At 45.4% G+C, this 25603-nt stretch overlaps 1 protein-coding gene across 5 annotated transcripts in view; it reads left to right on the top strand.

The window, feature by feature from the left end:
* Window positions 1-2602, top strand: part of Runx2 (RUNX family transcription factor 2) — a 174768-nt gene extending 172166 nt beyond the window's left edge. For 3 of the 5 annotated variants that reach the window (XM_042672002.1, XM_042671999.1, XM_042671998.1), the window contains one exon: window positions 1992-2602. In XM_042672002.1, coding sequence (XP_042527936.1) covers window positions 1992-2470 — 479 coding nt within the window. In that variant the 3' untranslated portion in view covers window positions 2471-2602. Of the gene's footprint in view, window positions 1-62; window positions 129-1991 lie in introns of all 5 variants that reach the window. The other 2 variants (XM_042672000.1, XM_042672003.1) reach the window with 1 other exon arrangement.
* The last annotated feature ends 23001 nt before the right edge of the window (window positions 2603-25603 follow it).

The following is a 25603-nucleotide window of genomic DNA, read 5'->3' as shown; positions in this document are numbered from 1 at the left end:
GTCGTGGTCCTAGACCACGAGAGCTGGAAGGGAACTTAGAGCTCATCCCCCTCATTTTACAGATGATGACACAGACACCTCTGACTTCTGCCTCTGGCCTTCCACTCTCAGTAAGAAGAGCCAGGCAGGTGAGACTTTTCCCAATTGCTGGGCTGGGCAGGGCAGGGCTGGGCTGGGTTGGGCTGCTGGACTGGTTGGTACTGTCCAATTTGTGAGGGGGAAAAAAGTTTTGTTAACTGTACATTGATTTTAAACAGTCACTTTTCTTTTCTTTCTTTCATTCTTTTTTTTTTTTTTCTACAAATGCACATGTGGCACTTAATCCTAGAGTTTTGGGAAGGTTTGTAAGCAATGTGCCTTTTAACAAAAAATGAACAATCAGTACCTCGGAAACAAGTGTTAAGAATCTTCCTTTAATAAACAGCATGGTATCTGAGAAGAGAGGCCCAGTAAAGTTTGAGCCAAAGAACTAACCCATTCACTAAGGCTTTCAAGAGTTGCTGTTAAGTACTTAACTCTTACAGCTAAAAGCTATAGGAAATCAAACTTATGCAAACGATTGAAGGATTTTACATGAGATCAAAAATCTCAACGAAGAACACTGGTTTTCAGAAAGGGCTTGTCACAATTCTGTAGATTCTAGAAAAGCCTAATGAACCCAGTCTTTAGAGATCACAGTGACAAGTTTTATGCATTTTGGAAAATGAATTTCCACCTGAGATCATTTGTAACTGTAGTTTTGTAAGTTAGCCCCCAGCAGTGTCTGCTAAGGAGTGTCACATGGATCGCTTGAGAAGTTAAAAGGATGTCTCCTTTTTGGGGGTGGGGGTGGGGGTGGGGGGACCATCTTTGCCCTCTAGGCAATGTTTTAAAATTGACCTGATACTTTTCTGTGACATGTGGGAAGGAGAGGCCTGGTAGGTAGGTAGTAAAGAGCCCTCTTTTTAATATCCCATAGGCAAAGAGCCTTTTGCAAAAGCTGTGGTGGGCACCAGACCTAAATCACATCCTGTGACACCCATGAAGACTTGAAATGCAGTGATCGCCACGGTGCTAAGGCCTCCTGTCCTCCTCCACTGTCCTCTTTTCCAAACCTGCTCCTTAAGTTGTGACACTAGGGAGAATGTTTGAGGCTAAACTCTCCTCTAAGGAGGTTAGGTAGTCTCAGATTATATTGAAGTTTCAGTGGATTTTATTGTTGCTAAAAATAAAGATTACAACAAGTGTTTTTTTAAGGTTCTAAAAGAAAGGGCAGGGATGAGCTAGGGCGTCTTTTTGATGTCCCTTCATTGATGAAGGAGCTGTGCCACCAGAAGTATCAATAATCAAATGGACAAATTATTTTGGAATTTCTGTGGGGTGAAGGAAAATGAAATCACTGGATTTTATAAAGTTTCATTTCAAATACCTGAAGTGCCAAAAGAAACAAAGAGATAGGAAAAAATTATCAAGCCGGTGGCCCATGCCTGTAATCCTAGCTACTCTGGAGGCTGATATCTGAGGATAGCAATTCAAAGCCAGTCCAGGCAGGAAAGCCCAGGAAACTCTTATCTCCAATGAACCACCAGAAAACCAGAAGTGGTGCTATGGCTCAAAGTGGTAGAGTGCTAGCCTTGAGTGCAAAAGCTCAGGGACAGCATCCAGGCCCTGAGTTCAAGCCCTACCACCAGCCAAAATAAATAAATAAGTATCAATAAATGTTTAAAGGCTGGCGCATGAACCAGTGTGAGCTGGTAGCATGGGTCCTGGGGACACGCCCGTAGGATTCTGTGCGGGTGAAGAATGTCCAGGTAGTAAAATTGTACAGTGGGTGGGGAAAAAAAAACAAGGACCTGGCAAAAGACGGTACATTTGGAAGTCTGTTTATGACTTACTGTTCCTTTTTGGGGGGAAACTAGTTTTCTTTTTTTTTCCTTGTAAAAATTCTCTCGTTATTTTAATTGATATTTACAGATCTCTCCCCCCTCCCCATCTTCTGTTACAATTTTTAGGTGCTTCAGAACTGGGGCCTTTTTCAGACCCCAGGCAGTTCCCCAGCATTTCATCCCTCACTGAGAGCCGCTTCTCCAACCCACGAGTGCACTACCCAGCCACCTTTACTTACACCCCGCCCGTCACCTCAGGCATGTCCCTCGGGATGTCTGCCACCACTCACTACCACACCTACCTGCCACCACCCTACCCGGGCTCTTCCCAAAGCCAGAGCGGACCCTTCCAGACCAGCAGCACACCTTATCTCTACTATGGTACTTCCTCCGGATCCTATCAGTTCCCCATGGTGCCCGGGGGAGACCGGTCTCCTTCCAGAATGCTTCCGCCGTGCACCACCACCTCGAATGGCAGCACGCTATTAAACCCAAATTTGCCTAACCAGAATGACGGTGTGGACGCTGATGGAAGCCACAGCAGTTCCCCAACCGTTTTGAATTCTAGTGGCAGAATGGATGAATCTGTCTGGCGACCATATTGAAATTCCTCAACAGTGGCCCAGCTGGGCAGCTGAGGCCCATGCACGGCCCACAGTGTGTGGATATATACATATATAAAGAGAGGGAATATATATGTATATCAACTAGCTTATCTACAAAGTGCCTATTTCCTAGAAGAGGTTTTTTTTTTTTTTCTCCACTCGCTTAGTCATGATCTTACAACCCTAAGAGAGTAGATTCTGAGAAGGCTCACAAGAGACAATCATAATCAGGTCTTCAGATTGTTTACTATTTAAGATGTACTTTTTGTTGTTGTTTTTACACAAAGGAACAAACAAGGGAAAAGGTCTGTTCCTATGCCAATTCAGAGAGGTAGCCTCCAGGCTGAGGAGGAAGAGCACGGCCACTTCCTCTACACCACACACCTGGTGGTTGCAGCTGGGGGGGGGGGGGGGGCATGCACTGAGGACCAGCTTACAAAGCCAGTCCCGGTGCACCCCGAGGGATGGGAGGCCCAGAGGATGCGTCTCATCTCATCCCACCATCCTCCCGAAGAAGAACCGTTCCAAAGTTTGCTTTCAAACTTACTGCAGGTACTCATTTGAACTATTGAGTTCAGGTTTTTTTCCCCCCTACTTCCAAAATACTGATCAGGATAGATTGTTTTCATTTTTTTTTTAATACTTCAGCCACTTTCTATTCAATAACAACAGAAGAATTCTAACCCCCCCAAAACCCACAAAAAAACAAAATCACCTCTCTTTTCTCTCTCTCTTTTTTTTTTTTTATAAATAAAACTGAAAATGGCAATACCTTACTATAGCTATCTATGGTATAGATAGTGTTTGAGTTTGGCTGTATGTTATTTGTTTTCTTTTTTTAAATTATGAATATGTGTAAAATCTGAGGTAACTTGCTAACGTGAATGGTCATATAACTTTAAAGATATATTTATAATTATTTAATGCCATTTGGACCTTTGAAACATTTCTTAGTGTATTGATATGTTGACTTCGGTCTCTAAAAGTGCTCTTTATTAAATAACAAATTTCTTCAGTGGGCTAGAGCCATACCTGAAATATTGCTAAGCAATTTCAGTTCATTCAGGCACAATGTGATTTTTTTTTAAAACACACTTCCATCTCCAAATAATTTTAGATGTACTTTGTTTTCGTGATGTATGAAGGAAATGTTATGTTTAGTTCTTTCAGATTTTTGATCGCCTCTGACACAGCTTTGTCTTTTAAAGCAATAATTAGGGATTTTTTAAAAAAAGAACTACTCTCAGTCCTTTATTACTTATGTCACCCTTTATCAGCATGAAATGCTGGAGAGATGTGGCTTCATAATTTCTTACAGGTAATTATGACTCCCATCATATTAAAAAGACAAGCACAAGTAAATTGTTTGAACTGCAGGAAAAAAAAGTTCAGTAGTTTCATAGTTAAGCAAAACTCTAAATCACCAGGCTTCGTAGTGAGGACAAAATCAGCTTCTAGCTGCACGTGGGTGGACGACCAGTCATATGTACAGTGCAGGAAAGCACAGCCTTACCCAACAGGAACCCAGGGGAATCCCAGCATGCCCTACTCCAGACTCCATGACTGCTTGCTGCAGAATTTCCACTTAAAAACCATTTTAATGTGGTTGAACAGTTCCAGCATGCCCATTTATGAGTTCCATACATCTTGAGAACCAGGATGAAGTCATTGTCCCGGCAAGCTGGTCCTCCGAAGTAGAAATCAAGTTCAGCAGGCCACTGATGGGAGAGTACGCAGAGCCTGTGGGGACCGTGGACCATGTTCTTTCTCAGAAGGACAGGCCAAGGTCAACCACGAGATGGTGACGTTTGGGGTCTACCACTAGTAGCCCTTTGATCACTCCCAGAGCCGCCTTGCCAGTTCCTGAGCATCAATCCTTTATCCAAACCAAGATCATGTAATGACACCACCGGGCCCATCCCTTGCTCCCCCACAGGCCAGGGTGTTTTCATTTGAACCCAGTACCCTCCTAAGCAGAACTTCATGGAGATTTGCTGCCAGCTCCCAGACCCCCAGTTTCTCTCTTAGCCCTTCCCAAGCCTGTTTTTTGTAGGCTATCAGCTGTGGAATAGCTGGACCTGGTGTGACCAACCTGGGCCCTCCCTCACAATTCACCCTGACTTCTGCTGGTACACATGAAAGGGAAAACAACAAAACAGAACACAACAGTTGGCCTTCTAAAGTTCGTACACCCAGTGTGCATAGATAAACAAGCCACTTTCCTATTTCTTAAGATGGAAGTAGTAATGGATGCTATTTATTGTTTGTGGTAGCTTGAAGCTCGCCACTGCCCATGTATTTGTAAGTATAAGGTATGTATTGGTTTCAGCAGCACTAAAAAAGAAAAGAAAGAAAGAAAGCCAGTGTCTGGTTACACATCTCAGTTATAATTAATTGATATAAAAATGTTACCACCAGTGCCAGCTGCACCCTATTTAATTTTTTGAAAAGGTACTATATTTTGTACATTTTTTTTAATGTTTAAAGGGCTTTAAAAGAGTTTACAGTACACATATTAAGTGAGTATAGGGATGCTTTAGTGTCAGAATATTATTGTAGTGGCTGCAGGCAGCAACCCAGAAACACTTTAAAATATGGATGTTCCCTGGGAAAAATTCAAGCAGTTCTCTCTACCCTCAACCCAACCACCCATATAGGGTAGTTGACATTATTTAGAACAAATTCTCTTTCCCTCCCTCCCTCCCTCCCTCCTTCTCTCCCTCCTTCTCTCCCTCCTTCTCTCCTTCCCTCCCTCCCTCCCTCCCTCCTCTCCCTTTCTCCCTCCCTTCCTCCCTCCCTCCCTCCCTCTCCCACTCCCTCTCCCACTCCTGCTCCCTCTCCCCCCACCCCTACTCTGTATCTCTTTCTCTGTCTGCCTCAAGCTGTCTGGTGCCTCACCCCAAGGACCTTTAAAAATGAGAAGAGAAATGTGTCCATACCTTTAGATATTCTGCATTGTGAACTGCAAGATGTGTGTGCTGGCTTAAGGGATTTCCTCCACTCTAAGGAAAGGGACTCACCCAGAATCCAAGCTGAGCATGGAAAGACAAGATAGAACAGTAGCCAAAGTAATCATTATACCTATGGTATTTGACAGCAATAATAATAATAATGATAATAATAATAATAAACAAAAGTTGACTCTTCCAAACTTTGAATTTGTTGTTCTTAAAAAGATAATGCATTTAAAACCTTTTTCTATGTGAGAACTTTTAGTTGTCTGTTTTCTTCATGTTTACAAATAATTGTTTGCTTTTTTAAAAAAAAAATGCAGTACTTTGAAATATATCAGCCAAAACCATAACTTACAGTAATTTCTTAGGTATTCTGAATAAAATTCCATTCTCTTGGATATGCTTTACCGTACTTAGATTTCTGTGGAACAAAAATATTTGTAGCATTTTGTGTAAATACAAGCTTTCTCTTTTTATTCCCCCTGCCTCCATTGCTATTGCCCAAGATTTGCTTTCCGTGCACATATTGTACAAATCCTGCTTTGTGCTCCAGGTTGTGTGATTGTGGATAAGTTTACTCTGAACTTCAAAGGGACTATTTGTATTGTATGTTGCAACTGTAAAGTGAATTATTTGGCATTTTCTTTTCTCCTCATGATTGTAATATTAATTTGAAGTTTGAATTTAATTTTCAATAAAATGGCTTTTTTTGGTTTTGTCATGTGTGTACATTGGGTCTTTTCTCATTCGCGGTTTCTCTTCTAGTATGGCCCCCAACCTCCGCTCAGTACTTGGGCATCTTTTCCTCTTAGAAATTTTGAGGGAGGGATGAGAGCAGAGATCCCGACTGATTGGTGAGGGGGAGGAAAGTCTTGGTTAACTTGATTCTCTCGTTCGGCTCTACTGCTGCAAGGGATGGATGAAGAATGTGGCCGTGACCCTGTGTCCTTGTCAGCCTGAAGGAAGGCATGCTTCCTCTATATCCTTTATATAAGGCTGAAGCTGCTTACTTCCTATCATAGGACCAGTCAGCATATTTCGACCACAATGGTGACAGGACTCAAATCTCTGGAACTATGAATGGGGTCCAGCCAGTGTTCATCTGGCTACAGCCAGCAGACCTGAAGCAGCCTAGATAGAGCAGGAACTCAGTTTCCCTTCCCATATCTCTTTAAAATGTTGAAAATAAAGTAAAACAAAGCCCAAGATCAAGTGAAAATGGACTTTAGCCTAGAAGATTCTAGCCTTAGACATTTTCTACATGAACATAACTATAGTTTAGAGTTTTTGTTTTTCTTTTTTTCTTGGCCACTTTATTTCTGTAAGTCCCTCCTCTTCTATAAGGTCGAGGGCCTTAGTAGAGTGGTTGCTTTCGTTATGATCCTGTACTCTATACATGCTTTGGCTTACCGCCATTCCAGAAGAGAACCCAGGAGGCCGCCTGGGGCAGAGGAGCTTAGCCACTGGCCCTGCTGGCTCTGTATACTGAGCGTTGGGGCTTCCTTCAAGAAGACTTGTACATTTCTACCCTTTTTGGACTTTTCTGAGAAATACTGGAAGCAGTGCACCTCTAGGAATAGGAGCTCTTCTAAAAGCACCTGAGTGAGCTTAGTCTAGAGAACCCATTTGCAAGTCCTCCAGGATGTCTATTTACTCAAATTTAATATCTGTGTGGCTTCAAGGTATCCACAGCTGGGGTGGCAGAATGAGTGGCTTTTTCTCTTTCTCCAGTTTTATCCAATAGCATGGTCTCAGTTAGGGTGGTCTCAGTTTCCTGGTTTATGGAAAGGCCAGAGAGCTACTGATTCTGCAGATCGGGCATTTCTTTGTTGTATGTATTAGTGGGTGGGGGGAGTGTTGTCCTGAGCACTACAGGTGTTTAACTGCATCTCTGGCCTCTAATCTATTACATGTCAGTAGTACCTCCCAGTCACGACAACCAGAACTACCTCCAGGGATTACCAGATATCTCCTGGGGGCCAAAGTCTCCATCAGTTGAAAACTACTGTACTAGAGACTCTGTATACATTCTTAGATAAAGATTTCTTGGTAGAGCCAAAAGGAGAATGCATTGCTCATTAACAGAGGACTGAGGAGCTAGCTGCCCAGTAATGGATGCTGTGGACCTTTTCCACTCCTTCACTGGAGGAACCTTGAGGTTTGGATGTATGGTGAGGGGGCTCTGGGCTTTTCTGTCTGCATTTCTTCTGTCTGTGTGGTGAGGTGTATGGCCGATGAATAGCACAGCTGTGGGGCTTTGTTAGGTCTGGACTGGCTGACCATTATTTATCATGGTTGCTCTGTTGTTCACTGAAAAGACAGGAAGAAGAAGAAAGCAATTTCTCCAGCGCTTTTGCCCCCTCCTGTCCTAAATATTTAATCATCAGACATTTCTGTGAGAGTGGGTGTTTCCTGTTAACTCGGTCCCAGCCGAGACTGGCCCAATAAACACCTTGGTTCTCTGTCACAGAGTTTGTTTGGCTGGGTGATGGGTATTGCCATGTAAACAGGAAACCCCTGAAGTTATTATCTACAGATGTGGTGGAAGAGCCACATGTTTATATTTATAGGATTTGAAAACAGTCTGCGAGCAAGGGAGGATGTCGAGGAAGCCCTGTCTCAGGGAGAGCAGGTTCTCACAGAGCATCATGAGATGATTTTTTTCAGACACTCTGGGAGCAAGCAGTGCAGAGTAATGACACAGCCAAGGGCCACTGTACAATTGGAGGCCGGCTCTGCATCCGCCTCAACTGAGGTCAGCAGGTCAACCAGGCCCAGCCATTGGAAAATCATTTTAGAGACTGGCCTTAGGAAAGAATGCTTTAGGGCTCTATAAGGTACAAGGTACCCTATGGAAGGGGAGTTAGGAGCACATTGTTGTAGTCTAAATTTTTCTGGGGGGATGGAGGTCACCTCAGTTGACAGCTGCAGTTCTAGTGAACATCACCAGCTCACGCTGTGCAATCCCAGGTGGCCTCATGTACTTGATTTGTGAGTCTGTTCTAAAGGGGGCAGAATCACCCATGCATTGATGCTGTGAAGATGCAGAGCGTCAGCCAACTCCATCTGGGCTCCATCTCCAACTCTGGCGCTGTGTGCCTAGGTATACTGCAGAGTTCCCCTCATCTATGCATCTGCTCTTCATTTGGTACTCTCTCTGCCCTTGGAGAAAGTTTTTAAGAAAGGTCAGATAGGAACTCTGTGTGTGTGTGTGTGTGTGTGTGTGTGTGTGTGTGTGTGTGTGTGTGTGTGTGTGTGTGTGTGTGTGTGTGTGTTTTGTGGGGCTTGAAATCTGGGCCTGGCTCTGAGCTTTTATGTAGTAGGATAGCACTCTACTATTTAAGCCTCAGAGCCACTTCTGGCTTTGTGGTAGTTAATTAGAGATGAGCGTCTCATGGACTTCTCAGCCGGGGCTGGCTGTCAACCATGATCCTTACATCTCAGCCTCCTGAGTAGCAAGGCTTATAGGAGCGAGCCACAGGTACCTGGCTAGGAAATCACATTTAACCTCTGAAGAACCTCTCCCTCCTTGTCACACCAACTAGGCATTATGATTAATTTTTTCACAATTTTCCAGAGTCTTCTGGGCAGTAGCCATTTCACCTAGAGGCCTTGGAAATGGAATTTTTAAAGGCTGTAAATCAAAACTTAGCAAAGAAATGGATCCATTCAAAGATGCATGGAGTAATATGCCAAGGTGTGGCATGTGTTTATGTGTGTGTATGGGTATGTGTAACTATATGTATATATATATATATATGTGTGTGTGTGTGTGTGTGTGTAACTATATATATATATATTATATATATATATATTATATATATATATATATAGGAGGGTTGGAAATATGGAAAGAGCACCTGAACATGCACTCAAGGAAAAGCGAGGTTTGCCAGTCACATAAATGTGCTTGGCACAGCATGGTTTTGTCAGAATTGTTGGACATTTCAGCAAAATAAAAAGCACCACCTTTATTCCACAAGTAGTGAGGAATCAGAATCACTCTTTTTCAGATCAGTTGTCAGGGCAGGGGCCACTGGCCACTCCTGAGGTAGAGGAACACGTTGCACTGGTCATTTAGGAAGAGGTAGTTATTCATTTTTGCAAAGCTTTTTATAAAGGCTTCTTTTGACCTAACCCAGTCTTGCTGTCCAGATATGCTCAGCCAGTCAGAAAGCAGAGAGATCAAATTTCTGAAACTCCCTTTTTACTAAAGCTGATTTCCTTTTCTTACTGTCTTGCTGCAATGATGTCATGCCACTTTTCTGAAAACAACAACAAACAAGTCCCAAACCATACTTTGTTGCAAAATTGAAGCTACAGCTTACTTTTTGATTGCTATGTACTCTTTCCAGACAGAGAACTTCCTTAACCTGACATTCTCATAAAGAAATCATGGGTATATAAGCAACTTTTTTCCCAGCAGAATCCTTCAAGGAGCAGTTCTGGTATCTGCAACTCGAAATGAGGACCAGAACACAGAAAGCAATGAGGTTTCATGTGGCTTTGTGCCTTGCAGACTTGAGGAAACTTGTCCTGCGGTACCTCAGCATCCAAGTTGTTGATGGAAAGAAAAGGGGGCAAGCTCAGCTTTAGGGAGATGAGACTCACACAGCACATGGTGTATGAAGGGTGCAGGTTGGGGAGAGGCTACCAAGATCCTCAAAACGATTGCATCACAGATGGTTGAACATGTAAAATCATCAAAAAAAAATAGCAACGAAGACATGACACACAACTACAAGAATATTAGCTAATATTTTGTAGGAATCCTAGCTACTCAGGAGGCTAAGATCTGAGGGTCCCAGGTCAAAGCCAGCCCAGGCAGAAAAATCAGAGACTCATCCCACTTAACCAGCAAAAGGCCAAAGTGCAGATGTGGCTCACATGGTAGACTATCACCTGGAGCAAAAAAGTGGAGCAATGAGAGGCCTTGAGTTCAGACCCAAGTACCAGTACTCACACACACACACACACACACACACATTGTGATTTAACTTTCCTTTGCCATCCTTTCTTTCCCTTCATTCCTATTTTTATAACCCCATCCATCTCTGACAGGGAAGCAACTTTGATCAGTTTCATTTTCTATTTCTCTGTCTTCACATCCCTGGTTCTACACCCAAGGGGAGTCTACACAGTCCAGGAACGCCTTCATCTACTTTTGTTTTCTCTGCCTTTTAATTTACAGACGGTGTGAATCACATTGACTTGACTCCTTTTCCCGCAGAATGCCTTGTGGGTATAAGGGCAGAGAATAGGTGTCCACTGTCCCAGGGGAGAAATGCAGAGTCCTAGCATGATCTTTTCCAACCCCTGCACGGAGAACTGAGTGAGCTCAAGTTGTGCAAGTAGAGACTGGCGGAGCAGCTCGCCGCCCTGGTGGTCAGGAGGATGAGGGAAGCGAGAAGCAAGCTGGGAACTTCGTCCAACCATCAGAGCAACGACCAAGAAAAAAAAGCAAGGGTCTAATTGTAGCTAGGAGTCAAGTGGTTAATAGGAACTAAGATTTATTATTATTATTACTATTAATTATTGGCTAATAAAACCTGTCAGGGTTTTTCATATTACATGGCCCAGTATTCCAAAACAGAAGAAGACAACAACAACAACAACAACAACAACAAAAAGACTGGAGCCTAAATACCAGTACAGTCCCAGTCTTGTTTACTTTTTCATTTCCGCAGTTATAAAGAGAGAGAGAGAGAATACAAAATTCCTCTGGCAGTTCAACTCCATCTCATTGCAGGATAGGACCGGCTAGGGTGATGGGCGTTTGAACAGCCGCCGTGGTTCCAGCCTCCCTGTGAAAGGAAAAAGTCCCCTCTGTGCTTGGTGTCTCAGACGAGGGAAACCAAATGACGGATGCCTCAGGAACATTTTAACTGCCAGGAGTGGTGAAAGAAGGAGAGCAGATACGGCCCCGGAGCCCGCTCTGGAATCCTGAACGCCGCTGATGCTGCCTTCCCAACAGAGCAGGATGTTCTTGTTTTTCTTAATAGCCAGACCAGATGCTAAGATCTCCCCAGCAACATGCTGTAGTAGTGGGGAGGCAGACAGCTGATTCCTGTTAAGATGAACACCAGGAGAATAAGCCAGAAAGTATGAGAATTCTCTGGAGGGTTTTGCTTTGTAAACCCCTGTTTGGCAGACAGATCACAGAATCATAGCTGAAGACACAGCGCATCCACCCTCCCCCCACCCCCACCCCACACACGCCAAACCCCTCCCTCAGCTGAAGCTGCTTACTGGGGGCCGCTGAGTCTCTTGATTTCACCATAGAGCCCTGCTCTAAGTGATCCAAGAGGACAGGCTCCAGATTTCCAAAGAGGGAAAGTCAGAAGCCCTGAGCCCTTTGACTTGCAGTGACTGTAGAAAAATACTCATCAATAAGGAGGAATTCTTTTACGCGCTCCTTGCCATCGAAAATAGTGAGATCCTGACTAGGAGCCAATATTTTAAAATGAAATCTTTGTTCCGTCTTCTTTGCTCCCTCCCTCTCCCACCCCCATGGAAGTCCATCAAATCTGTCAGATATTATTTGGTTTTAGAATAGGATGCATGAGTAAGTTGCTGCCCTCTTCTTTCCTGGTGAGCTGTGGGAGCCCGTGGTGGGGTTCTGTGGGGTTCTGTGGGGCCAGGCTGACCGGCGCAGATGGTGACCACGTGGTGTGTCACGGCCGGCTCATGCCACCTTGGAAAACTGCTCCCATGTCACAGCCCGGGAGCCAAGGTCCCCTGTGGAAGGAGTCGGTGTAGAACTTCCCAGCGTCTCTGGGGCTTGGCTTCCAAGGCCGGGGGAGAGAAAGAGGGACACGAGGAGCAAGCTCGGAAGTTCGTTCAACAGTCACTGCCAAGAAATCCCCATTTTTAGCATTCTTCTTTGACTCATCCTCCCGAGCTGCCGTACTTCCTGTCTCCAATATCGTCTTGGCTGTGCAGAAAGGGCTCCCTGCTCTTTCTTCTCCCCAGCCCTCGGTGAAGCTCATGGAGTCTGATCTCACCAGAGTGACTGTCCCGAGGAAAAGGAATGAGGACCCAAGATGAGCTCCCTGCCTTTCCGTGGCACTGGAAGCCATTGTTTTCATTTCCTTATCGTTTGGGGGTGGAGTAGGGATTCAGACCAAGTGCCCATCGCACAAGCAACCTGGCCCTTTCCTTTCTATTTCCCATGCTTTATCGCAATTTTCCCAGCGGCCCAGGCAAGCAGGCAGTACTGTTTTTATCCCCATTGTACTGATAGGAAACTGAGGTTCAGACTTGTCTCAGCTTACACAGCTATTAAGACTCAAGCCTAGATCAGCCTGATTCCACAGCTGAGAGTGTGCTCACAATCTCCTTCCTCATCTCCGTAATGGAGGCCAGGAGAAGCAAGTGGAGTCATAAGATAGGAAAATGCCGAGCAAAGTGTCTGCCACATAATAGCTATAAAGTAGATGGCACCTGGCTGACTCATCATCATTAAGTGATTATTTTGTGAAGTTTCAGGGAAAGTTTTCAATTAGTTTGTATCACAGTAGAGCTAGGGCCACAAGTGGAGCAATAAAAAAATACTATTATATAATTTTTTATGAAAAATGTTCTATAAATGTTAAATCTTTCTCTTATTTAGTTGCCTATTTGCTTGTTGAACATCAAAGCTGAGCTGAGCAATGAGCACCTTCTCTAAAGGACTCAATCACATATGCCACTAACAGGAAACAGTGGAGAATGCTGGCTCTTCACTGACCCCCGTTTCCAGGCCGTGGGCTTTCCCAAGGCTTTCCCTTTTTTAGTCTCCTGTAAACATTGCTACTTACAAATGGATTCTTGAACTTAGAGAACATGGGCTCTTTCTATTATGAGAAAAAACCCACAGCAAGAACTTCCTGTCAACTGCAGTTCTTCCTTTGCCTTGAGTGACTTTGGGGTCCTCATTGCCACCTGGCTGAAGGGACAGAGCTGACACCCCTATTTCTCATTGAAATCCACAAGCGGCAGCTCTGGGTGGTGGAGGGAGTGATCGGAAGGCCTGAGACAGAGGTCAGCTACTGCAGCTTGAGTGGACCTTGGAGTGGACAAGGCTTTGTGCTCAGGGGCATAGAGGGCCTGGAGGAACCCAGAGCTGAATGCCCTGGAATGAATGGGTGGGCGTTGCTCTAAGCATAGGAAAGCACTTGACAGTCTATTGTCTTGAATCTCTTTTATATGGAATCACTGTCCCCCTTCACGGAGAGGCCTGTTAATAGCAACGCCCTCTCTCTGTCTCACCATCTCTCTTCTTTTCTTTCTTATCTCTACAAATATATTTACTGAACACCTACTGCAGGTAGAGCAGTGTGCAAGAAGACTGCCATCTTTAAAAAAAAGTGTACTGAGAAGCATTTCTTTTCAACTTTGCCTCATAGAAGAGCTTTCTGTCAGACCATTATTTAGTTGAAGCCAAAGTCAAATGGTCAAAAGCAGTTGCCAAAAAAAAAAAAAAAACACCCAAAAGATATTAAAAATTAGCCATTTGTTTGTGGAGAGAATTTGGATAGTTTTGACTTCTGTGTATAGATGATTTCATTTCCTGTTTCTCATGTCCTGCAGCACTCCGGCATACATATTTAGCCTCTGTAGTTAGTCCTGTAACTGTTTTGGCTCTGAGGGGGAAATCTACCCTCCTGTCACCTTTGTCTACGGCCGCAGCCGCACAGCCAACTCTGTATAGAAAAGAGGACTGATGGAGATGCCAGAAAGCATGGGCTCAGATCCTTAACCCCACTAACCTGACGGGTGGCCTTGAACAACCCACTTAATCTCTCTCGACCCTCTTCTTAAGTGCAGACAATAACAAACTGACTTCCAGATGGTCCGTGGAGGGACCATGCAACCCTTACCTATTGATTTGGAGTTACTTTTAGAATAAAGAAATTAGGAAGGGCTTTAAGAGGCAGTTAGAATCTGTGTAGCATTGGCGGGGGGGAGAGACAGAGACAGACAGAGGCAGAGACAGACAGACAGAGAGAGAAGGGGCCCATTGTTTCTCACAGAACTGGCAAAAATAGCCATTTTTGTAGAGCATGACGAAATGAAATCCCAGAGACTTCAAATGACTTCTGCTAGCTCACCCTCTGGATGGATGACGGCAGCCGGAGCGAGGATGCCTGATTTCACACAGCTCCTTTACTCACACACGGTTTTCTTTATAAACAGTAACATCTTCTGTATTATGTTTTCATTAAGCACTTCTGTAGGCACTTTTCTAGTGTTCATGTTCTCATTTCCATTTACTGTGATGAACACAGGCAAATGGATTGGTTAAAACCGATACAACACATTGATTCCATAGCACATGCCGGTTAACGCTGTAAGGACCTGCTACATCTTACCCAATGAAAACTTACGGCCTGACTTGGTGAGAAATTTGATCTAAGAGCATCGTTGCCATTCTTTCCTGGATAAAGGCAATTTATCCACTGACAACACGTTCTCCACTTGATTTTTTGTTTGTGGACAAGACACGTTTTGTCACGCAGCTGCCTCTCCTTCCATGTTAAGGACAGATGAAGTGGGTCTTGCAGAAGAAAGAACTGGTTTCATGATCTGCATCCACACTCTTGATTTACTGTGGTTAACATGACATTTCAAGTGAGAACAGCTCATTTTGAAAAACAAAGCACTTTTTGTCTCAACTGTACCTCTTACCTGCTTGCCGTCTGAGCTGCTTGTCCCTGATGTCTCAGGTTAAGTATACACAGGTGAAGTATAGGGTTAGTAGACAAAATGTCTGACATAGTGAATGCCTTGACCCCTGTTTAATGATAGGCACCTTGTTATTGTGTCAAGTGATTATCAGATGCAAGCTCTATGCCATTTACAAGGTTGATGGAGGAGGGGAGCTGAAGGAGGAATGTGTAACTACCTCCGATCCTTTGCTGGAGAAAGCAGCTGTTACTGTTTTCTTTCACAATCCTCAACTCTAGTCAGACGGGTCCAAGGGAAGGGATTACATTTGTACCCTTCCAGTAAATATTGCCTGGACACTTACTAGAAATGATGGATGGCACAAATCAATGAGATTCAGCCATACCTTCACGCCTGCTCCCTCCTATACAGCAAACTAGATGTCAAAACTGAGGTGTTGACCTTGATGTAGGGACAGCAAGGAGCCAGCCGCTCCTTGGATCTGGATGAACAGTTCCATCTTGGTCTGAAACGGAGCTAGCTTTAGCTGCACATCCTCCCTGCAGACCCTGTGGTACCCAGAAGTAGACTTTCTCACCGTGAAGCTCATGGATGGCACTCCCCAGAGAAAAACAGGCAGGGCCGCCACAGGCCCTGGAGCGCTGTGACACTGCTTTCTGTGGATGGGGACAAAGCAATAGGGGCTGGAGTAGAGCTGGGAGGTGAGCAGACTCAGAATTTCTGTGAGGTATGGGAGGCTTTGGGGCATCATGTTCAATAGGAGAAGTTCATAGTTAAAAGCCAGAAGGAATGTCTATGCAGTTATAGTACATAACAGGAGAGAAGGCTGTGGTTTTTAGCAGATGATAGATGGCAGCATAAAGCATTAGGTCTTTTAGGACGAGAATGCATGGATCTCATCCAGTTGTTTGCCCAACTCGACTCCCGAGTCAAGTGGACAGTGGTGGATAAACAGGTCCTTTCAGCTTTCGGTAGGGATGTGTGACAGCATGGTTGGGGCTGGCTTATTCACCTTCAAAGAGGCTTGTCTGTGACTGTTCCTAACGTAGATTGTTACCTTCTTTATTATGGTCCTGGGGTTTGAACTCAGGGCCTCACGTATAGTCAAGCACTCTACCACTTGAGGCATGCTTCTAGCCCTTTTGCTTTTAGTTTGCCTTTTTCAGGAAAGATCTCTTTCCTGGGTCCAGCCTCAGGCCCTGATTTGCCTCTCTCTACCTCCTGGGAAGCTGGGATGACAGGCATATACCATGATTCCCTGCAGATCCTAAAGCAGATGTTAGGATCTAAAGCCGATCCTGGGTCCTCTCTACACAGGGGCAGGAGGTGCCCTGTACCCCTCAGGCTTGGGTCCCTCCCGAAGAGTCTCCCATGGAGTCTGCTTTTCCTTCAAGCCATCTAGCTAGTCCTGTCCTGTTGACTGTTCTTTCACAAAGTGAACCTGTACTGGCTCTCATTCTGCAGGAGTGAGTAGATTTGCATTTCAAAGGAAGTTTTCTGGAACCACTAAAACCTTACCTCCCAAACTCCACAGCCTGCTGGGAAAGCAGCAACCTTCCCTGGTGAGCTTTTGGCACCCTTCAGCTCCCATCCCCCATCCCCCATCCCCCATCTCCCATCCCCCATCCACCATCCCCCATCTCCCATCCCCCATCCCACATCTCCCATCCCCCATCCCACATCTCCCATCCCCCATTTCCCATCTTCGGGACCCTTGCCTCCTTGCAGGCCATTCTCCCCGTCACTTGAAAGCCAACTCTCATTCTGCTCTGTCTCTTGTCCAAGAACCCTGCCTGATTCCTTAAAGAGAGGCTGTTTTCCCCATCCACTATAGGATAGGGTGAAAATGGGAGAGTGTTCTGGTTTCACTTGAGATTCATTTGGGGGGCCTTGTATTTCTTTCTCTCTGTTCCTAGGAGAGTCACTTTATTGATTAATGGAATCTTTATTAGAGTTATTAGAACAAATAAAACACATGTACGTACACATAAATCCATCTCAACCCTCCCAAACCCCTGGCTGGTAAAGTGGGTTCTGTTTTCCAGCCCTGGTGCGGTGCCAGTTTGTCATTCTCCTCCCTGGCCACATCAAGTTCCATCGGGTTTGAGTTTATTGGCTACATACTGAAGTTTATGTTGTCACAGAAATTAGCCTTGATGGACAGGGATACGGCCAGGGGATCAGGAGAGCTCGGCAGGCCCACGCTGTTGGCATGGCTGAGATGTAAGGGTGCCTGCAGCCCTCTCCAAGAAAAATCAAAGCTAGCTCTTTGCAGCAGCAAATGAGTGCAACAAGACACTCCTGAGGGACAGGAGCCTGGACGTGACTATGAACAGTCCAGTTCCCATTCCACCCATCCGCCTGCCCGCCCTCCTCCCCAGTCCCCCCCCCCCCCCCCCCCCCCCGTGCCAAAAACCCTTCTGGAGCAATGGAGGCAGGGCGGGGAGGCCTGAGGTTACGCTTCTCTCTCTTCTACATTTCGTGGTTAGCTTTCGTAGGTTCTTGGCTTTGTGACAACGCTGGATAATAATTCAATATTTCTTACTGAAATACTTGACCTTATTGTTAGTTTTTGTGACAAGGGGAATTTAAAGGAGCTGAAAAAAATGCAAGCAAGTGTGGCTGAGAAAGGCCAGGGTAGGCCACAGAGCAGAGAGCACTTTCTTTTTTCTGACATCTATAAAATTTAGGTGAAAACAGGTCAACATTGATCTTGGCAAATGGGAAAGCCAGTTCTATTGTTAGCAAACGAGCCTCAGATAGAAATGCAAGCCTGCTTCAATCAAAACCATGTTTGCTTTGAGAGACTAGTGATGTGCTTTCCATAAAAAAAAATGTTGAAGAGTGCTTCTATAGATACATAAAGTAAAAATATTCTTTGGCCAGACAGATCACTTTGCAAGTAGAAAATCAACTTGTTGAAGTAAGAAGTCCTTTTCAGTTTTAGTTTTGTGGGGTGCATGATTCCCACATCATCTTCTCCTTTCTTTATTTTGAGTGGACAAAGGCCAGTGAAGATAATATATATATATATACATTATATATAATTTTTATATGAAGAAAAATTTTGAAATGCCTGCTGGAGAGACTTCTTGTAGATGGCTAGTTAGTGCTTGAGAAAGAAATGATGCTGTAGAGTTCAAATACAGAGCTTCTCCACCCCACTGAATCTTACACTCACTTTTGTGAGCTCCTCTCAAGAGTTTTATACAATCCGAACCCCGATGGTAGGAGGTCAGTTCATTTTAGCCAAACTGGGCAGCCTGCTCATCTTATCTCCTTTCTTGTCTTTCTGAAGTCCTTGCCCGACTAGGAATTGGATCTGTTGTACATCAGAATGTCCTACCTCCTTCTTCTCCTACAATGTCCCATTAGCTATGAGAAGTCCGAATTCAGAGCCCACTTTGTGCTCCTGAGTAGGATATTAGAAGGCTTTATTTACTCTTCCTTGGGAGGCCCTATGTGTAACTGAGGTGAACGTCACATAGCATATAAGCATAGTTTAAAGGATTGAACCAGTGATGTTTGGTGTGCTTCCCACATCACACAACCACCAGCGCTAAGGTCTTTCCATCCCTCACACCCCCATGGAGCCCTGTGGCCATTAAGCAATTGCTCTTCATTTCCATCACCAGATCCATCTTTGAATATGAGTTCTCCCATTTAGTTGGGTTTCCACAGAGCACTTGTTAGGACTCCCCGGTTTTATGTAAAACCCACTTGTATGTTTAGATAGGACCAAGGAGAGATAGGAAGTACTTTTTTTGTGTGTGGGGAGGAGTAGAGTTTGAGGGTGGACTATGGCAGAAAGGAGATTTGGAATCCCATCCTAACACAACATCAACCTTTCTGGACTGGTGGGATTGTCTGTTGGGTAGCAACCCTTTCTGGGGTAAAGTTTTTGTCTCCCGCTGAGGTGATGATCTCTTTCAAATTCTCAGCGTTTTCTCTCTCCAGCTTCTTCCACCTCCTCCTCATCTAAGAGGCGTCTTTCTCCTTTCATTTGTGTTGGTAGACATCCAAGTCTGGCACCAGGCAGTCCCCACTTGGGAAGCGGTGGAGGCTCACCCAGGCCTAGAAAGAGAGCCCCCACCCCCCCAGGATGCTAACTGCACGCTGTCTCCTTCAATACACATCATCCCATTGGATAATCATTTTCAAATGGCAAACAATAATAAAAGCTTTCCTCTAGTTTGCTTCCAAATGTCAGGGTATCTGCACAGGCTCCAGACATGTATGTGAATTGCCCGGTGATAGGAAAAAAAAAGAAGTTAGAGGAGTCCTTGGGAATGGTCTGGGAAGACTGGGAGTTGCTTTATGTTGCTTTCTAAGTACCTCATGGGTCTGTGGACATGGAACGTAGTTCGGAGACAGAACTGGGTTGTCTTCCATCCAGGTCTTGAAAGAGACAGGTGGTCTGTCTTGTCCAGGTTCTTCAGAAACCTAAGAGTGGCTTCAAACTGCAATCGTGGCAGGAGAAGGCCACTCGGAAGCCAGTCTGGTGCTAAAGATGTGTGACTAGATTCTCAAAGAAGAATCACAGTCTGTGACCCCAGGGGAAAGGGAGACGAAGTCCCCTTCACCCTGAAGTATTTGTCTGTTTTAGGAAGGGCATAAACAAGATCTCAGGGCCCATCATGTCCCCTCTTTGTGGTCTGGTTATTTTCCTTGAAGAGACTGGGGTAGGTAGGGGAAAGTGAAATAATTCAATAGGTCAAGAATGCCAATCATACTTCATATTTAAATATAGATGAGTAAACTACTAAATGCAGTATCAAATTATCATGAGTTTTATAAAGGCAAAACCATTTGTTTTTGGAGATAAAATAGGACTTTGAAAGAAATTTTCTACTTGTAGTGGGTCCAAACTCAGGCTGACTTTGAGGCTCATGGTGGTGAGATGTTTATAGTAGAAATAGTGAAGTCCTCTCAGTGTCCTGGGCATTTCCTCCAAGGTCTCCGGAAACACTGGATCTTGTTGAATTTCCTCCCTCATACTTTGTTCCTTTTACTAATCCAACTCCACTGCCCCCTCCCCAATAAAAAAAACAACCCTCCAGGACCCTCATCTATGGATGCAGTTGCTCAGCAATTGTCTGTATGGTGTGCACTGTGACTACAGCCAGCACTCTTCATTCTCGATTTCAGTTGTCGATTGCTTGCTGACAAAAGACACCACAACTTAGGGATTTAGAACAACAGTCATGGTATTTGTCACCGTTCAGTTCTGTGTGCCAGCCGTCCAGGCAGGACTCAGCAGGGAGGGTCAGCTGGTGTCCTGCACTTGGCCACATTCAACTGGGGCTGGACTAGAAAGTGCAGGAAGGTGGCTCTTAGAGGTCTGGTTTCTTGGCAGTCTTTACGTGGCGAGCCGAGGCTTCTTCACAGTGCAGTGGCTCAGGATAATCAGAATTCTTCCGGGACAAAAATTTCCAAAAGGCACCAAGGTGGAAGCTGCAGATCCTCGGAGGTTGCGTACTGGAAGAGGGTTACGTTATGTCCACTGTGTTCTGATGGTCAAATCCAGCCCCAGAATCAGCCCAGGGCCAGGGAGGGGAATATAGGAAGAGAAGTGTAGTTGTCTTTGTGATACCACATATAGGTGAAGTCCAATATGGGTGACATGGAAGCCCATGACCTGGCCTTGACCTTGACTCTGCAACAGTTCCTCCACAATGCCTCTCAGTTTCCATTACGTGGAACTGAGTCAATGCTTGGTGATGAGTTCAGGATTTCAGCATCAGTAACAGATGTGCAGGGAGAAGAAGGCAGGGCCTGAAGCGTCTCTGCCCAGGCAGATATCTCTTCATCAAAACACAAGGGAAGAGGCACTGTGGCTCTGGAAAAGGCACGTGTTTGGCAGGAGTAAACAAAGGTGAATCTTTAGTATCTTGTAAAAGGAGTCATTCATTCTATGCCTGCTGGTGTCCACCGGTGATCTGTGTCAAATGACCTATCACTGAGGGGAGAATGGCAGCTCCTATTACTGAACAGTTTCACAGCTTCAAGGAAGAGCCAGGCAGCAGGATTCCTCTAGACTTGCCTGGGGCTGGCCAGGCTGCCTGCTGTCACTCAGAGACCAGCAGGGTCCAGAGTCACCCTTCCAGGAAAGCAGAGCAGCAGCTCTGGGGAGAAAGAGACTATTGTTTCTTGCAACTCTAAGTAGCTGATGACAGTATAAAGGAATGTAGGCAGGACCCTCCCTTCTAACAATGGCGGATTAGAGACTGTGGAGTACAAGATTTTGGAAGCCTCTGGGCACAAGGTGTGGGAAACATTGCAGAGAGGAACCCCGCATCTGCTGGGGTGCTCATGCTGATCTAGAAACCCATTCCTTCTCAACCCCATGAGGGACTCCAACTGATGTACAGTGGCAATGGTGGTTCTTAGGATTTGTTTTTTCCTCAGGGAGTAAACTGAATAATCTCTATAAAGGGCCATGCATGGTACTTGCGCTGAATAAATAGTAGCCATTTTCTTTCTACAATGCTAGAAAAGGGACCTTAGAAATCATGAAATCTGAACTGGGCATAGCGGTATGTGCTTGTAATTCCATCTGCTTGGGAGCTAGATATAGGAAGATTCTCTTCTGAGTCTGGCTCTGGGCAAAAGCCTGAGACCCTATACATACATACACACACACACACACACACACACACACACACACACACACACACACACACACACACACACGAACTAAAAGGAAAATGTTGGAACTGTGGCTATCTACAGAGGGCTTGCCTAGCAAATGTGAGGCCCCAAATTCAAACCCTAGTATTGAGGGAAAAAAATCTAATTTTGAATGATGGCACTGAGGCTTGGAGATGATTTTCTCAACTTTAAGTGACATTGGTGGCTCTGTGTTACAGTGGTGAGGTAGCGCGATCACGAGAAACAGTGAAGCCACATTTTGAGAGGTCAAATTGGGAGTCTTTATTAGAAAGCTGGCGTCTACAGGTGGACCCTTGTCACAAAGACCTGCAGCCCCTCGAATACACTTCACACTGTAGAAACCTGAGCCATGAGAACAGGAGAGGACAGAAAGAGCAGAAAAACAATACCAACAAACCAGATCAGCCCTAACGAAAGCTGAAGTGGTGACCCAAGAAGGCAGGAGACAGGAGACATGGGAACACAAAGTATGGCATAATAGCACCTGAGCTGGTCTGGGCCTAACTAGGGTTAGGTCAGGGGACAGGGTCACAGGGAGCTTGAGAGTTCCTGACCCAAGATTGGTAGGTCCAGAAACCTACTGTCTTAGGAATTCAGGCATGCCCATCATCTGGGAGATGGGTCTTCCCTGCTTCCACCATGAAGACAAGATGGCACCCGTTAAACCCAATTCCCTATCCAAGATGGCTCCGGTTAGATCCAGCATCCCCACTTTACCTCTTCTTGGCTCAGGACTCTTCTCTCTATTCTATCAATGCTTAAAGACATAAAATTATTTTTCATCCCAGCCACACTACAAGTCATAGTGATTGCTTTCTGCCTTTACCTTGGATACAGTGTTCCCCCAGGTAACCCTAAAGAACCTGGGGCAAGCAGAGAAAAGCTTAAGAAAGGAAAAGAAAAAGTCAGCAAATCTATAAAATATCAGCAAATTCCAACATGAACATCACGGAACGAAGCCATTGCCCTAGATATGCTGTGAGTCTTCGTTTCTCTCATTTTCTGTTTCATCTTAAGAAAATAATTACTGGGCTGGGAAGGTGGCTCAGTGGTAGAGCTCTTGCCTTGCATGCATGAGGCCCTGGGTTTGATTCCTCAGCACCACATAAGCAAAAAGAAAAAAGCCAGAAGTGGCGCTGTGGCTCAAGTGGTAGAGCGCTAGCCTTGAGCTGAAGAGCTGAGGGACAGCGCCCAGGCCCAGAGTTCAGGCCCCACGACTGGACCCAAAAAAAATATATAAAAAAAAAAAAGAAAATAATTACTGGAGAGGCCAGAGTTCAGAATTATAAAGTGAAAAATAAAACGCGTCTTTTCTGGTTGTCTCCCTCTCTTCAGCTCCATTTCAGGCGCGGGACTGCACAGCTAGCTTTGTCTGTCTTCTAAGCCAAGAGCGGACGGAGCTCACGGACAAGGAGTCAGGACGTTTTGGTCTATGGGCTTCCCTTTCACCCTTGGGCAGGTTTCTGAAACCGAGTTCCTGTGACATTGAATCAGAGCCTCGTTCTTTCTCACTGCACAAATTGCCCCCAAACCTAGTGACGTAAGAGAACAATACTTTATTGTGCTCACAGGGGGTGTAGATCCAGGATTTGAACCTGCAGAGCAGGAGAAGACTGTTTCTACTTCATTACTGTGTGCGGCCTCTGCTGGAAAGACTTGAAAGGCAGAGAGAAACGTGAAAGGCTGAGGCTAGAATCTTTGGTGACATCTTCCCTCACATTCAGTGTCCCTGGGCTTGGCTGGTTGAAGGATGGTCCCAAATGTGACAGTTTCCTGTGGCGCCCAACCTCGGCCTCTTCAGGATGGTACTCTCAAATCGTTAGATGCATTTATGCTTTGGCACCAGGGTTTGAACTCAGGGCCTCAGGCTTGCTAGGCAGGTGCTCTACTGCTGAATCATGCCCCCAGCCCATGTTTTACACTGGTTATTTTGAGGTGGAGTCACACTCTTTGCCTAGGTCTGCTCCTGGACCATGATGCCCCTCCTTTTGTTTTATTCTTTCTGCTGAGATGACAGGCGTGTGCCACCTCACCCAGCTTCTCTTATTGAGATGGAGTCTCACTCAGCAAGTTTTTCTTTTCCCCAGCACTGCTTGGATCTGTGATGGTCTCTGTGGGATTATAGGTGTGAGCCACCGAGCTCAGCCTCACGCTGTTAGATTTCTTCCCTGAGGTCTTGGGCTCTGAGAACAAGTATCCTACCTAGCCACCAGGGAGGGGGCTGTCTAGTCTTGCATAGCAGCCCCAGCATGGCAGTCTTCCCTGGTAGACTCTCACTTTCTCTATCCAGATTGGTCAGAGCAGTCACATGGTCACCCTTAGTCAAGGGGAGAGGGCCTCTCTGGAAGGAGTATTAAAGAATTTGTCGCTGTGTTATGGAACTGTCACACACTATCTCATTTAAGAGCTTAGGTGTGGCTCACAGGAGAGAGCAAGTCTGAGAGAAGAGCTGTGTACATGGATGAATTGGACGGGGACGGAGGGGTGGCCTGATTCTAAGGAGGAGGAGGAGGAGGAGGAGGAGGAGGGGGGGGGGGGTTGGGTCCTAGCCTCTGGCCATCCCCACCTGTGCATATAACCTGCTGGGGAGACATCTGTGCGGAATCCAAAGAGGTGGCTTTGAAGCCTGCAGAGATCTTTAAAGCCAAGTGCGGGTGAGGTCAGGGCTTTCCGGAGGCTGAATGGAGAGAGGGAGACTGGGCGTGTACTAGCCAGCCAGTGTGCTCAGGGGCTGCAGGCAGCTGGAGCCATGCCCCAAGCACGGTTCCATGGCCCCAGCTGCACTGTGATCAGGGTCCAGAGGCCCAGATCTCCAGGAGGGTGTGGGGAGGTGAGGATTAGGGGCCCTGAGCTCTCTCTGTGCTGAGCACTGTGCGAAGCACTTTGTACCCTGGATCTGTCTCAATGAGTCTTTGCAATACTGTGAGGCTGGCATTCTGATTCTACAGCGAAGAGACCCAGGCTCATTGAGGTTACTTCTCTAGCCTTAAGGTCAAAGGGGACAGGGTTGCTTGCCTTTCCTATACCAACCTCAGCTTAGCCACAGGGAAAGGAAGCCAGGTTCTACTTTTTCTCTTTCCGACTCCATTCTATTACATACCTGGTCCTTGACTCTACATCTTAGGGCCTCTAGGCTATCTGATGCCTGAAGAACCCAACTCCCTCTAAAGTTAGGGCTGAAAGGAGTCTCCTGAAAAGTACATTTGAAGAAAGGATGCATGAGAACTGTTTTGTCTAATTCCGTAGTCTCTGGTCATATGTAACAGAACAGCTCTTGATGAAACTTAGTAAAATTTTGATAATTTATTCTATCTACATATACACACATATACTTACAGTACTGGCATTTGAATTTAGGGCCTTGAATTTACTAGGCTGACCTTCTGTCATTTGAACCATGCCTCCAGCCCTGATTTTGCTGTTTACTTTTGAGATAGGGTTTTGCTTCCTGCATGAGTGTGTGCCTGAGCCGTGATCTGCCTCCTTCAGGCTTTCCACAGTTGTTGTGGGTCCTAGCATACAAATCCTGGCACCAGTAGCTCATAGATGCAATCCCAGCTACTCAGGAGGCTGAGCTTTAAGGATTCTGGTTCAAAGCCAGCTTGAGCAGGAAAGTCCCTGAGATTCTTATCTCCAATTAACCAGAAAAAAAAAGGCAGAAGTGGAGGTGTAGCTCAAATGGCAGAGTACCAGCCTTGAGCAAAAATCAAAATGAGAGCATGAGGGTCTGAGTTGAAACCCAAATACCATCACCAAGACACAAACACAAACAAAAACAAAAGGTGGAATGGAGACAACCTGAAAGGATGATGGCTGAGGTGCAGCACTCGGATAGATC

This window comes from Dipodomys spectabilis, unplaced genomic scaffold, assembly GCF_019054845.1.
Source record: "Dipodomys spectabilis isolate Male_0828 unplaced genomic scaffold, ASM1905484v1 ptg000669l, whole genome shotgun sequence".
Classification (NCBI taxonomy): Eukaryota; Metazoa; Chordata; class Mammalia; order Rodentia; family Heteromyidae; genus Dipodomys; species Dipodomys spectabilis.
The sequence above is the reverse complement of the archived record's forward strand: the minus strand, read 5'-3'. Positions and strand labels throughout refer to the sequence as shown.